Here is a 15275-nt window from a genome sequence, read left to right on the forward strand (position 1 = left end):
GTTACCTGGCCATCCTGCTGCAGGTGATGGTGAAGGATCTGAGAGTGTGGCTGCTGATGTGGGGTCAGAATGTGCATAAAGGGGGCAGGTGGGTAGGCAGCAGCTGTGGCTGGATTGATGGGTCCTCCACTTCCTAGGGCTGAAGGCAAGTTGAAGGAGGCAGCAGGAGTACCGGAATGAAACCCTTGTTTCTCAAAGGACTGCTATCCCAGGAGAACAGGAGGGAAAATAGTAAAATGAGATCATTAGAAGAATCCTAGGACTTTCTGAGGCCAAACACCTTTATCCTCAGAAAGTAGCCATGGTCAGAAGCAATAGCATGCCTCAACTCAAATATTCACAAGTCTTAGTTCTAGCTCTGCCTTTTCCTAGCTCCATGATCCTAGGCAATTTAAATACTCAACCTCAGTTTCCTCTTAAATAAAATACTGCTGAGTCCTTGTCATAAGGACCAAGCAGGAAAATGACTGTTAGAGTATGCCGTGAAGTCTTACATCGGCCAGACGTGATAGTGTACTCTTAATCCCAATCACTTGGGAAGCAGGTGGATCTTAGAGACTAGTCTGGTCTAATCAATGAGTTCTAGGTCAGCTAGAACTATAAAGTGAAACCCTTCCTCAAAATAAATAGGAAAAATAATTTCGTGAGAATATAGAGAAATTTGCTGAATAGTCTGGGCTTTCCTGCCTCTGTAGTTTAGCGTAAATTAAAACTCCTTAGATATATTAGAAGAAATGAGTATCTTGTTAGGATATAAAAATGATAGACAACAGATATATCTGTAGGTACTTAGTAACAAACACCTCAATTCATTCCCACTTTTGGTTATAGAGTTACAAAGAATGAAACCAACTACTTTCACTTCATTCTGGTATTTATTCTCTTGCAAAGTTGTCAACGGGCCAGCAGCACTACATTAAGATACTTGCCCTTGTAATTTCTCATTTTCCCCCCCCTCAGAGGGCTAAATTTAAAGTTCTAGAGAAACTGAAGACAATTCTAGAAAATAGAGACAATTCATTTTTAGAAGTTAGGACAGGTTCCTGACATCCCTCCTGAGGGTTGTTCTAACTTCAACTCCACCTCTTCTATGTCTCTTTCTACTTTCATCCAGACCAGGTACCTACCTGGGTTTTGGAGTACACAGAACCCGAGATATCTGGCACACCCGTGTTACTGGAGGTGACTGAAACACCTAGTGGAGGAGGAAAGAGAGGATTAGCTGTTATCAGCCTAGTCTCTGTTCCTAGGAAGCGGTGATGTCTGCAGTCTTTCTAGCTATGACACTGTAAAGGAATTTTGGCATATTTTTCCACTTTTAGTTCAGTTCTGAGATGTCAGAATTCATGACACAAATGCTGCTTAAGAACTCTTTTGTCTTTTATAGATAATATGTATGGAATATATGTGTGAGCTGCTTTTTGAGGGAAGCAGGGGCTATTAGCAAAATCTCAGTAGTGTATGATCTCTAAGCAAAAGGATATAAGTTTAGTGTCCATTGTGAACCAGTCTACTCAAACTCTTGATTGTGCCCTTTTAGATGGGTAATTTGGCTCTTTCTGTTCTATACACACTTCAGTACTCAAAATTCTTAATTTTTAAGTAAAAATAGTCTAGTGCAGTCCCCAGAGCACTTATTAGAATCTCAGTTTACTTAAGTCTTACTTTTCTGGTTGTAGGAATTCTAGATTAATATCCTTATAAAGCAAAGGACTGACACAGATGAATTTCTAGTCCTATAATTTTAGTGACATGGAGCATGGGGAGGACATAGTAAGGGGTAGTTTTTAAGCCTATACAGAATGTAGAAACAATGTCATTTTCATTACTTCTGCTTGTCCATGAAATAAGCTTTAATCTATACCGAACTCATGTTTCCTGTAGAAAAATGCCATACCACCAGAATTCAAAGGAGCCTATAGTGGTATAATCCATTTTAATTTGTTCTCAAGCTGAAATGACCTTACTAATATACTCTTTTATTCTGAGGGTTTAAGTCAATAAATCAAGAAGACAATAAAAGCCATGGGACCATCTAGCATCTCACTAGAGACATTTTAAACAAAAATGTGAAGTTAATTAAACTAGAAATTTAATTCACATTTGAAAAAGTATATTATCAGTTCCTGCAAAGATAAAAAGGAAACCAGAAAGATTGCATTCCTATGCTCTTAAATTCTTGCCTCCAGAGGTACATTATTCTTTTATTTGGGAGCACTCTGGTGGGAGTTTTGTTTTGTTTTCCTGAGAAGAAATGTATTAATGACAAAAATCAAAAGGAATCCTCCATTCACTCACAATTCAACAGTCTCCATACAAATTCCGTAACTCAAATTTTCCTAACCAACCCCTAGAACAAAGGCAGCCTTTAGCAGTTAAGTTCACAACTTTAGAAGCTTCCAATAGAATGATTTTCTTCAAGGGTTAAAGATTTATTAGTCAAGGATTAAGTGCTTTTGTAGTCAGTAGAAGGACCAGGGTTTGACCTCTAGCACCAAGGGAAAAGAATTTAACTGTTAAACCCTAACACAACACAAGTTCAGACAGTGCCCATCAGAAGAAACAAATACAATCTAGGAGGGGGTAAAAAGACAGAACCACAGAAATAAAGCAAGATTACCTGCATACTCAGAAGGCACAGAGTACACAAAGAGAACAATACAACAAACTCTTTTGGAGGTAGCAGATTTTTTCCCCCTTTTCAGACTCCAGATTTCTAACATAACAATGGGTAGCAGACATAACTTTAAATTCAGTTATGAAAGGGGCCAAAGGTAGTGAGAGGTTTGATGTAGAAGGGAGATAAGCCAAGATATAAATAAATATTTTAAAGGAAAAAAAATCAAGGAGAAAATGACTTATCATTACTAGATAAGTACATTTAGCTGGTTTGGCTACCATCTACAAAGAGAAGCTAGGGTAGGAGAATTACTAACTAAATTCTTAAGATGGGTGATAAGGAGTTAGCTTAGTTCTAGCAAGTTTCTACCTTGTTTTGTTTTTTACCTAAAAAGTTTAGGTTCAGAGATTTAAAATTGCATAGAAGATAGAAGGAACTAGAAACTGGGCCAGAGGGAGAGAAATTCTGTAGAGTAGCTGTAATAGCCTCTATTAAAAAAAAAAAATCAGGCATTGGTTTTTCTATTTTTGCTAGTTATTCCAGAGAGCCTAATTAGAGTTCTGCTCTTTATCCTACCCCACCTGTCCTGCCTACCCCACCTCAATATTTATAAATTGGTTAAACTCTATGGGATCAGAGGTGTAGGAACTACAAAAGGAAAGCTGAATATCTGGTTACAGTTAACCAAGAGTGGTGGTCTAATTGTTCAAATTTATGCTATACACCAAAGGCTGATAGTGTACCATTCAGTGAGTGCATGGAGATCAAATTTTCTGCCAGAATGACTAACCAAACATCTCCCATAGACCTTTGGCTACATCCACAAATAAAAGACGTAATCTCTGAAAAGCTGTCAAAGGACCATGTTCCAGGCTAGCACAGGTCCCACAAAGCCTGAGTCATCAACTAAGTGATCACTAATGACCTGATCAGCTATCAGGCAGCCAGTCAGCCTTTGAGAACTAGATGTAGACTTGGATGATAATTCCCTAACAATAGCTTTGAATACTACCTCTTTTGCCTTTCACAATGACATGACACCCTAACATTTTGTCCTTTCTCCTCAGCCTATGACAGAGGCTATATGATGATCTATATGAAAAAGTAAAGACATAAAAGCATGGGAAATCATTTTGTTTTTATTTATAAATAGCTTTACCAACCAATCAATAGGCTGGAAACAGGCTGTTTTCCCTCCACCCAAATAAAAACCACTATACTAAAACACTAACAGCTCTTTGACTATACTGGGGATTTACTGAAAAAAGCCACCCTCCACCCTTTATCCACAATACAGCATTGACTCCTAGTGTCCAGAAAGACATGCACGGAAAGAACGCAGAGTTAGCTAAAGAAATACCACAGTTTATTGAAGACTACAAATATTTTGTTACAAGTTGGAACTACATGCCTTCCAGAAATCAAAAGCAACAGCAGGTGTGTGCATTGATGCTTCAGAGGTGCTGCACCGCTCGAACTCAAAATGGGTAAGACAGGGTCAGACACTTGGGGGGAGAGGGAATTGGGAAGGGGCAAGTTCAAAAGCCCAGAAGGTATCCACCAACTCATTTCCCCAAGCCACGCAGGCCATGGCCTCAGCTCAGCAGGCTCTCCTCAGTGGTCTGGTTTCTGAAACAAGACTTCAGTGCAAATTTATACACACACACAAAACACAGCCCCCAGGCTTGGGCCAAATTAGCTCTCAGCCGTCCAGAAATGCTTGTAAGGGGGTGGATATTTTCTTCCTAAAAGGAATCAAATACATAAAGATAAATGAATTTAGAGGTTGATGAGGAACAAAATGATAAGAGCCCTCTGTTGGGGGTTGGGAACTGGGGGTTCTTAAAGATTTCTGAAATCTTAAGGTAGGTAAGAAGCTAGAAGTTTCAGAATCAGATTCAAACTTTCATCAATCACATGCCCTTTAAAATATTTGTAACTGGACCACTTAGTTCTTAAACATAGTGCTAAATTTGGGGAGAAGTCATTCCAAGTCAAAAAGTTTATACCTCTCTATCCAAAGATTAGGCTAGGTCTTGCTCAGTGAGAGGAGTGGCCATAAGGGGTATGGGTATTAAATCTCGGTGGTTCGTCAAGATTTTTAAAATGTGTATCATGACCCAGTCTTTCTGTGCTCAGTTCTACAATTACTGAAAAGCTTGGTTAGTTACCCACCCAGAGCCCGAAGAAAAGTGAAGGCCACTGGTTGCTTCCTCTAAATCCCATAAAACAATGGGATTTTATTTACATAAAAATGTAAAACTGACAAGCTTAAAGACAACTCAATGCTTACCCCTTAGCAACTGCACCAACCAACTCCCCTAGATTTACCTAAAAGTCATTTATAAAAATTACATGGAATTGTTTCTAGTCTTCTCCTAGAACCAGATATGGGCCTATACATACTACACCATTACTCAGGAGATAGTGGCAAAAGGATTGCCACAAACTTGAAGCAAGCCTAGGCTTCATAGAGACCTTGTCTCAAAAGCAAAACAAAACAAAAAACAAAAACAAACAAGCCAGATGTGGAGAGAGGTGTACACTTTTAGTCCCAGCACTCTGGAAGCAGAGGCAGACAAATTCGTGGATTCCAGGTCACCCTGGTTTATATGAGTTCCAGAACAGACAGGGCTACATAGACCCTGTTTCACAAAAACAAATAAACCAAATTAAAAAAAAATTAAAATTCAACAACACAAGAACAACAACAAAACCCTACAAAAATAAAATCTTTTCTGTTTCCAAAAGTAAAGCAAGACATCAAGTATAGAAGCAAGAGGCCATGTGTGTCTCTAAAATCCATACACTTCCTTCTGTGCCATCAGATGTGCAATAGCAACACGACCAGCTATACACACCAAGAAACCTAAGGGGTCAAGTCTCACTCTAATAAGTAGTCAATCATCTATACTTGTTGTTCTCCACATTGTAGGTCTTCTAGCTAGAGAATTAAAAAGGGGAGTCATGCAACAAAATTAGTGATATAAACACATTTATGCCAAACTGTGTACAGCCTGTTAGTAGGAACTTATCTATCTCTTTTCTTCAGTATTCTTCAACTCTCAGTGACATGCATACTACCATTTTCCTCACTGTCGTTTCAGAGAAACCTGGGGTCCTTGCTTTATTTCTTAAACTCGGATCAGCCAACACAAACCTTTTGATCATTCCCATTGAACAGTGGATACAAGTCCTAGCAGAAACTCTTCTTAGAAGACACCTAAGCCAGCCAAACAATGACAATTGTATGTCAAAAATTGCATATCCTTACTGACGACTCACTTTCAGAGGGTCTTTTCCTAAGGATTTACACATCCTACAGACCACTGAGCCAGGGTCAAAGGGAACTTACCAGTGTTGTATCCATGAGACCCATATCCACTTGGCTGTTGGAAAGGGGTGGCCGAGGCATTCACACTGACATTCACACCATGCTGCTTGGAAGAGGTAGGAGCCACCTGAAGAAAAAAAAAGGACAGAAAGATGCAACATATAGCATCTGTCTCAATTGTCCTACTCCAAAGATTGGACATTTAGATAGATACCTATTGTAACGTAGTCCAGTCACAGATTGAACAGTGAAATGGGATCCTTCCTGATGGTTGAATGAGAAAAGGCCCACCCTTCATAGATGCTCACGTATTTTAAAATCTGGCTCCTCATTCCTTGAGATTATGGAATCTTTAGGAGATGGAGCCTTGCTGGAGGAAGTGTATTAGTGGGATAGGATCTGAAGGTTTTGTAGCCCTGCCCTACAATTCGTCATCTCTCTACTACTTCCTGCTCCTGGCACCTCACCATTATGGACTCTCCCCTTCAACCTGTAACCCAAACATCAACGTTCTACTGTGAGTTGCTCTTAGTCATGGTATTTTAAAACAAAAAAGTAACTGATACACTAATATTTTCAGAATTGGCCCAAGAAATCAAAAAGGTAAGAGTGGTTTAGAAATAAAGAGACAATGGTTATAGGGAAAGAGGGGCAGCAAAAACAGTATGACAATCCTCTTTTGGATAATTCAGCAATCAGGCAATTCTTGCCCTAATGAAAAATCCCATACCCTTTCTTCTCAGGCCAGAAATGGGCCAAAGGTACAAGTTATATACAAGTAATCCTCACTTATTTCTAAGGAGTCATATAACTGTGAAAGCAACTAAGGCGGTGTCCAGAATTGGGATCCTTTACAACGAGGAGACTACAACCAGTCAGCTACTCACAGGGAACACAGCAGGCCCATACTGGAAGGTGCTGGGAAGGCCCGGGACCCCTGTGTAGTATGGCAGACTGGTGTAACTATAGCCAGGAGGCAGCGCCGGGTTCAGGAATGTCTGCTGCGTGGTGTGGTGAGTCTGCGTCTGGTTCTGTTGGGGTTGGGCCAAGGTTGTGGCTGGAGCTGGGGAGGAGGCATCCCCACGGCCGAACTTGGTGAGGTCACCTATGAAAAGAAAGGCTAGCTGTACATTCTACAATGTGTAAAGAGGCTCCCAGAATGAAACCTCCCAATGTTCCTCTGCCACCTTGTTTTCTTTCATCTCCATCTCACCCTTGTTTCTCCAAAGCTTGAAGGACAATTATTGAGGGAAAATGAAAAGATAATGATTGATCAGTCATGTAAAAACAGGCAAAAATTAGTCAGATAGGGGTGGGCAGATACACCTTTAAACCCATCATTCAGGAGGCAAAGGTAGGTGAGTTTGAGGTTACTCTGGGCTACAAAGTAAGTTCTAGGACAGCCAGGGTTACCTACAATAGAGAAACCCTGTCTTGAAAAAACAAAAAAACATGCCAAAACAAACAAAAATTTATTCAATCATACTTTCAGGGAAAAAGTGGACTAGCTAAAAACAAAACCCAAAAGAAACCCAAAGTTAGAAATCTAGTTCAGTACTAGAGTTTATGCTTAGCATGGTGAAAACCTGCATTTAATATCCAAAACCACAATGCCTGGAAATAAGTCAATAGAAAGGGATAATATACAAAGATGTCACAGGCCCATAGTCATAATGGAATTATGAAACTCTCAGCCTGGATTCATCACATTTATGACAATAGGGGGTGGAGAGGAAAAAATTCAGAATTCTGCCAAAAATCTTAATTTCCCATACATCTCCCTGTATTCAGCTCTATCCCAATCCTACCAGAGTAAGGGTTGCTGGCCAGGCTACCATCCCTCCCAGTAAGTGGAGTGGTGGGTGTGGGAAACGGGATACTGTAGTAATCCTAGAACCAAAATAAAAGAGCAGAGATTAAATTCTACTCACTCTTCATCATAAAAAAAAACCACAAAGATGAAAGGAAGCATGAAATTGGAGTATTGCAAATTACCCAATTACTGATTTAATAGCTTTAGAACTCATATGAACTCGAATTAATCTTGAATACACTGTCTTCCCCCCTCCCCCTGCCATGAGTAGAGTTAGACAAGGTCTACGGATATGCTCATTAAGGTCTAGCAGGACCAATAAGGTTTAATCTTAAAAAAAATATCTTCCCAGCTAATTTTGAAAAAACAGGTTCTTCTTTCTCCTGACGTGCTTAAGAAGCTGAGAGTGGAGATTGACTCAATAGGTAAGAATGCTTACTACTTTGATCTCCAATATCCATGTAAAAAGGTAGGTATGACCATGGGCATGCCTGTACCAATAGGAAATAGGGTATGTGGGTGGGTGAGCAAAGTGATAAAGCAGGATACACTCAATATGTACCTGTGGTCCTCTGGTACCTGTAAGACATTATGTACTGCAGGTGGATCTTTAGAGCTTGAGACTAGGATAGTTTACATAGCAAGTTCTAGACCAGCCAAGGCTACACACATTTATGGCTATGTAGACTGAGTGGTGAGATTAAAGGCATGGACCATCATACCCAGCTCCTGTCTCAAAACAACCAAAGCTGTGTGTTGGTGGTGCTCCCAACAATCCCAACATTTTAAGACTTTGAAGGTTGAAGGAGGACAATCACCAAGGCCAGATACCCTAGTGAGATTCTGTTATCATTACAACACAATCTGATACTGTTGATGCTGGCTTGTAAATCTACTACCAAGTTTTAGGCCATTCTAAAATAAAGTGAGTTCAGCATCAGCCCGAGCTATTTAATGAAACTAAAAGGTTGAAGTATAGCATTTGCCTAAAATGCAAAAGGTCCTAGGTTTGATCACTGGCACTACAAAAGTCCTAAGACTATTGTAACTGATTCCCTTAATACCAGTACTCAGGAGGCAGAGGCAGGCAGCTCTCTAAGAGCTTGAGGCCAGCATGGTTTACAAATGGAGTTCCAAGATAACTAGAGAAAAACACATTGAAACCCTATCTCTAAAACCAAAACAAACCAAACAAACAAATAAAAAAACCTTAAGACATTAAAAATATCCTGATCATCTGAATAAGCTGACTAGAGCTCCCATTAATTCAAATTACTCCTGTTACTATTGTCAAAATCACCTTACTAAGATTAAAGGTTGAAAGTACACCATTTTGGGAATTTAGGGGAACTCATCAGTAAAAAGGATAAGAGGAGAGACAGAGAAAAAAATTAGAAAAAAAAGAGGGGTTAGAGGTGGTGCATATGCCTTTAATACTAATACTTAGAATACATGGCTAGGACTACATAGAAAGACTACAAACTAAGCAAACAAGCAAGACAAGGATCTTTACCTATAATTTATCACTATAAACGACTGTAGTCTTGGATACTTAGGAAATTGAGGCAGGAGAATTGAGAATTAGGGCTAGCCGGAAAACCATGGTGAGATACCTCTCCAACTATTCAAAAGAAAGGGTAGGAATACAGCTCAGCAGTAGAGTATCGAACTAACATGTATGAAGTCCTAGGTTCAACCATAATGATAATGATAATAAAAACAGAACAGGAAATTTATATTGATAGGAAGCATGTTAACAGTTTTATTAGTCCATTTGAGCTGCAGCTATGTGACATGTATTTTGGTACCAATTCAATTACCAGTATATATGCATATAATAAAATATATGGTGTGTGGGGGGAAGACAGACTGAGAAACAGCTAGCTTTGTGACAGTGACTGAACATCTGAGAATTCTTCCATCTATTTTGTTTGTTTTTTTCACCCTGAAAGAAAGGAGTTAATGTAGCCCAAGCTGGTTTTGAACTCACTATATAACTGAGGCATGTTTTGAACTCTTGGTCTTCTTTCCCCCACTTCTCACAAACGAGATTACAGGCATTGAGCCACAACTGACTTCTACATTAACTGTAATGTTTTTGCCTGGAAGTGGTGACACATACCATTAATCCCAGCACTGAGGAGGCAGAGGCAGATGGATTTCTTTGTGTTTGAGGCCAGCTTGATCTACAGAGTGAGTTCAAAGACAGCCAAGGCTACACAGTAAAACCCTGCCTCAAAGCACCTACCCCAATCCCCCAATTCTTTACTAAAATTCTATACCAAATACTTACCAATGGAAATCTTGTCTGGAGCATCTGTAAATCATCATAACCATATACTTGTGGCTGCAAGACATTTAACAACATTAATGGGAACTAGTCATGATTATAGCAAAAAGGTAAGATAAAGATTATATATCCTTATTGTTAGAACAAGGCAGATTATTTCCTTGTTTTCAAGTTAAAAGTAATAAAGTACAAAGAGATTAAATGCTTCACAAAAGGTGTTAAAGCATTCCTTAAGCTACATACTATATAAAGACTAGGCTGACATCAGGGCACCTGTAGAGGAGAATGGGTAGATTCAAGTAAATGAAAAGCAGGCCTTAATTTCTATTGAGCAATCACTGTCTCTTGCAGTCTTTAACACCTGGGTTGAAATTTGAAGGATTCACATTTTATTTTTATTTCCCCATATTTCTAGGTACAAAATGTTACTGTTATAATGTATTCAATATGGGTGCTAGCGGGATAGATCAACAGTTATGAGTACTGGCTGCTCTTCCAGAGGAAGCAGGTTTGATTCGCAATATACACAAGGTGGCTTACACCCATCTGTAAATCCAGTTCGAGGGAATTCAATGCTCTTTTTCTGTCCACCACGGGAACCAAGTACACACATACAGTATACAGATGAAACATTCATAAACATGGAAATACATTTTTTAGTAATGTGGGGCTAGAGATGGCTCAGTGATTAGGAACACTTGTTCTTTCAAGGAGTTCAGTTGCCCCAGGACCCAGAAGACAATTACCATGAATAATTCTAGTTCTAAGTTAAATGCTCTCTTCTGACCTCCATATGGTATACATTCATAACACAGGCAGAACATTCATGCATGTGAAAAAAAAGATACTAAGTAGGAAGAGGGAAGTGTTGGGAAGAAGGGAAGTTTAAGAAGGAATGAGAGGAAAACGAGAATAAAAGGGTGGTTATGATCAAAATATTATAGATATGTATGAAATTGCCAATTAATAAAAGAGCAACCGAAACAAAACAAAAGGCGGGACTCAGAGGCTCATGACTTTAAACCCAACTCTCAAGAGACAAGAAACAGATCTTTCAAAGTTCTAGGCCACTAGAAAGTGAGACCCCAACTCTACAGATAAAAATGTTGAGAGTGCAATTTAGATATTTCATCTATCTATTATCTAAACTTCTTCCCTAGCATAAGAATAGGTGGCCTTTTCATTTTGTTGTTTTGAGATAGGGTCTCATTGTGTAGTGCTAGCTGGCCTAAAATACAGTTGGGTGACCAAACAAGCCTTGAGCTCAAAAGGTCGGCTTGCCTCTGTCTCCAAAGTGCTGGGATTAAACACAATGTCACCACACCTGGCTGAAGAAATTGAAAGAAAAAAAAAAAACTTAAATAATTTAGTTTTCTTATTTAGTCTTCAAATTAGCTTTGGCTGCCCTGGAATTTTCTATGTAGATCAGACTGAGCTCAAACCTCAGAGAGATGCCTATACCTGCCTCTGCCTCCGAAGTGCCAGGATTAAGGGCATTTGACAATACATCCAGCAAAAATAGAGGTGTTTTTAAATAGAATTTTTATATTTTTCATTTTAGTGGGTACCGAGTACCCACAGTTAAGGTAGTTCTAGATTTGAGTTCTAAATAGGTCAGAAAAGGTAAAAATTCAAAGAGGTAGAGAAGCAATAGCAATATAGAAAAACCAAACCGAGAAACCACATACTCTGGCCTTTGGTGCTCAAGACCAGATCATACTTCACACAAAATGTCCAGCAAAGGGTCCTGTCTAAGTTTAGTCCTTCCTCTACAAAACTATTATTACATTTTGAAGGGTGGAATTGTATCTCAAGAGCACTGGCTGTTCTTCCATTGGACTCAGGTTTGATTCCTAGCACCCACATGGGGATGTCTACAACTGTCTGTAACTTGAATTCCAGGGGATCCAATGCTGGCCTACACAGGCACCAGGCATACCATGGTATATATGACATACATGTTTAAAAAAAAAAAAAAAAGCCCCAGATACATAAAAGCAAACACACACACAAATCCTGTTACGTTTTTGGGCAAGTGATATAGTTTAGTAGTTAAGGGGCTTGCCACCAAACAATGCAAGCCAAACTGGAACCTGAATAAAGGTGGAAAGGAAACTCTAGTTTTCTGATCTTAGCACATAACAGGTGTACACATGTACACACACACACACACACACACACACACACACACACAATTAAAATCTGTTTGTGCAAATGTGGGTACCATTTATTTATTCTGCTTTAATCATCGTCTTCCATCTGAATCCAGAACTACAAAGAAGAGTCACACCATCCTCACTTTGTGGAGAAGATCCTTCAGTCCCACTTACCGGATAGGCATGTAACAGCCCTGGAGCCATAATATATGGATTAGGCAACAATGGCGGGACTCCAGGAGGAAGGTTGGGAGGAGCTTTTCCTGAAAGAGAACATTTTTATGCTGTGATACAATTTCCTATCTTCTCCATCCCAGAGGAATACCACCACATAGGCAAAGCTACCTGAAGTTGTAGCAACTGAGCTTCGAGTTGAGGCTGTGACAGTAGAGTTGCTGCCCAGGCTAAGGCCCAGACTACTGCCACTATTCAGACTGGAGGAGACACTGACCACTGGGGGAGGTGCAGAGACAGTGCTGGACGTGGTAGAGAAACTGCTGGAGGAAGAATGTAGATTCGCCTCACCCTCCACACTTGTATGCTTCAAAGGGGAACAGTAAGAGATAAAGGAAATGATTAGCAACAGGTTAATAAGATAAGCAATCTATGACCCCATCAAATCTAAAATTAAAAAAGCCAACCCAGGGTACCAGGATTCCCTCTGCCAAGATAAAAGAAAATCTTTAGTTACATGTTCCTCACAACTGCCCAATATCATCACCTTTCACAGAAAAACAGCAAAGTGGGTGGGGACAAATTCCATAGGGACCAATGCCTTCAATTAGTAAGGGGGAAGAGCTTAGAACTAAAAATTGTATCACAGCCTTCTTTTCCACACTTTGTTTCACTAGTTCAACATACAAGGCTAAATATAAGCTGGAAGAAAGTACCAGTTTAGACTTTGAAACTAAAATTTTGTAGTTTTGGAATGAGACTCCTAAGAAAGCTTTAGCATTCATAGCTTAGCATCTTTCCCTAAGTAACCCTAGCTTAATTCCTTAAAAAAAGGAGTTATAACCATAAAGTAATTCAGCTAGACACCACTTCCATAAAGATACTCTGCTTCATATTATTTTAAAGGCTTATATTTAAGCATTTCCCAGGCTAAGAACAGAAATAATTATACCAGTTAAAAGACAACTTTTGTAGGAATTTAATCCAGGGTCTTATGCCTGTTAATGCACTCTGTCACTGAGCCATACATCTTTTTTTTTTTTTTTGGAGACAGGATTTCTCTGTGTATTCCTGGCTCTCCTGGAACTCATTCTGTAGACCAGGCTGGACTTGAACTCATAGATCTCCTACCCCTGCATTCAAAATACTGGGATTTTATTGTACAAGTACACATCCATTGTTTTTCTTTTTCTTTAAAAAAAAAAAAAAAAATGTATGTTGTTCTGCATTTAATAGAGAACATGGAGACCCTACCTATTTTCTGTGAAAATGAAAAAGCAGATTTTTAGTTATGCTCCGTAAGTGTAAAACTTCTGGACTCTTTTGGCTGCGCAATATCCTTCTCCTACAAACTCAGATGAGTCATAAAGAAAATTTCAAGAACTTCCTACTGGGTGAGCCAGGTATGTTAAATGCATGCCTGTAAACCCAACACTTGAGAGGCAGAGGCAAGGGAAACTTCAAAAATTAAGACCATGAACTTAAGCATATTTACCAAAAGAGTAGATGTTGAAGTACGCCCAGAAGATGTTGATGAAGAAAGGGTATTCTGCTGTGTAGATAATGCACTATAAGGGAAAAAAGGTCACCATTAGCTATTAACACAATGTCATGCTTTTACCTGCTCTGAAACTCAAATAGGAAATCACCACCCCGGCCCCCCCCAAAAGCAGAAAACAGGAACAAGATGCCTGAGATCATGATATGTAAATGAACAATCATAGCAAGAGCAGATTCTAAAAGCAAAAAATAAGCCTCCTTTGTAGCCACTTCCCACAAAAACAGGGCTAATGTAGTCTCCAACAGGTAGAGTGATGGAAGACCAGACCAGATGCCTCTGTTACTGATCTTCACAATCCCAACTAAATTCTCACCCCCAATTACCTGCTATGTTGTGTGGTGGTGGTATTTGGAATCTCCTCACTATGGCTCAAGCCACTTAAGGAGGATGAATGCTGATTGGCTGTCGTCAGTAAGGAAGCTGCAGGTACTGTTTCATTGAGAGAGGGTATACTAGAAGTGGAAGGTGATTCAGATTTTACTGCAGAGCCTGTAGCACCTGAAAATAGGAAGAAGACATTTCCTTCATCAGAAAACAGAATGTATATGAATAAAGAAAAACTACAGCCCTCAATTACTTGAAAAGAAAGAAGAAAAGTGGGATTTATTCCTCATATTAAGCACAACTCTTTTTTTGGACTGCAGAGACAGCTTGTGGTAAACTGCTTATATCGGGCCCAGGGTTCCATTCCTATCACCACATAAACCACCTGATGACTTGAGTCTGATTCCAAAATCTCAGTAGAGAATGAGAGTAGACTCTGACATTCATGAGTATTGTGGCACATGCATGCTTGTACTCAAAAAAAAAAAAAAAAAAAAAACCACATCTTAAAACTCTAACTAAAATAGAGAATGTATGTATGTATGGTAGTTCGTACCTATAATCTACCTCATGGGAAGCTAACACAGAACAATCACCATGATTATCAGAGAAGCTATGGCTACAGCATGAACATATGTTTCAAAACACTAAATATGGATGAGATAGCTTAGAAGTTAAGAGCAATGGCTGTTCTTCCAGAGGACCTGGGTTTGATTCCCAGCACCTGCACGGGATATGTGAATCTCCAGTTCTCAGAGAATTTGTCACCTTTATAGACATCAATTCAGGCAAAACACGAATGTACTTAAAAATAAATATATGCATTAAAAAAAAACAGATGGGGCTAGACAGATGGCTCAGCAGTTAAGAGTACTCAATTCTTTTAGAGAACCCAGATTTCCAACAACCCACATGGCATCTGCAACCAGTGTCAGTGTATCTGACACCTTCTTCTAACCATCACAGACACCAGGCATACAGTTGGTAAACAGACACTTGAAAG

General features: G+C 39.4%; 1 protein-coding gene across 21 annotated transcripts in view; it reads right to left on the reverse strand.

Moving 5' to 3' along the window:
- UBAP2L (ubiquitin associated protein 2 like) overlaps nucleotides 1-15275 on the reverse strand; it is a 52271-nt gene that overhangs the window by 3009 nt on the left and 33987 nt on the right. For 13 of the 21 annotated variants that reach the window (XM_080916163.1, XM_080916177.1, XM_080916175.1 and 10 more), the window contains 10 exons: nucleotides 14272-14446; nucleotides 13883-13955; nucleotides 12559-12754; nucleotides 12388-12476; nucleotides 10061-10114; nucleotides 7763-7844; nucleotides 6842-7059; nucleotides 5976-6081; nucleotides 1128-1195; nucleotides 6-203 (listed from right to left, as the gene is read on the reverse strand). In XM_080916163.1, coding sequence (XP_080772289.1) covers nucleotides 6-203; nucleotides 1128-1195; nucleotides 5976-6081; nucleotides 6842-7059; nucleotides 7763-7844; nucleotides 10061-10114; nucleotides 12388-12476; nucleotides 12559-12754; nucleotides 13883-13955; nucleotides 14272-14446 — 1259 coding nt within the window. Of the gene's footprint in view, nucleotides 1-5; nucleotides 204-1127; nucleotides 1196-3964; nucleotides 4366-5975; nucleotides 6082-6841; nucleotides 7060-7762; nucleotides 7845-10060; nucleotides 10115-12387; nucleotides 12477-12558; nucleotides 12755-13882; nucleotides 13956-14271; nucleotides 14447-15275 lie in introns of those variants that run through there. The other 8 variants (XM_080916164.1, XM_080916166.1, XM_080916162.1 and 5 more) reach the window with 2 other exon arrangements.

The sequence above is a fragment of the Micromys minutus genome (genome assembly GCF_963924665.1).
Source record: "Micromys minutus genome assembly, chromosome: 4".
Taxonomy (NCBI): Eukaryota; Metazoa; Chordata; class Mammalia; order Rodentia; family Muridae; genus Micromys; species Micromys minutus.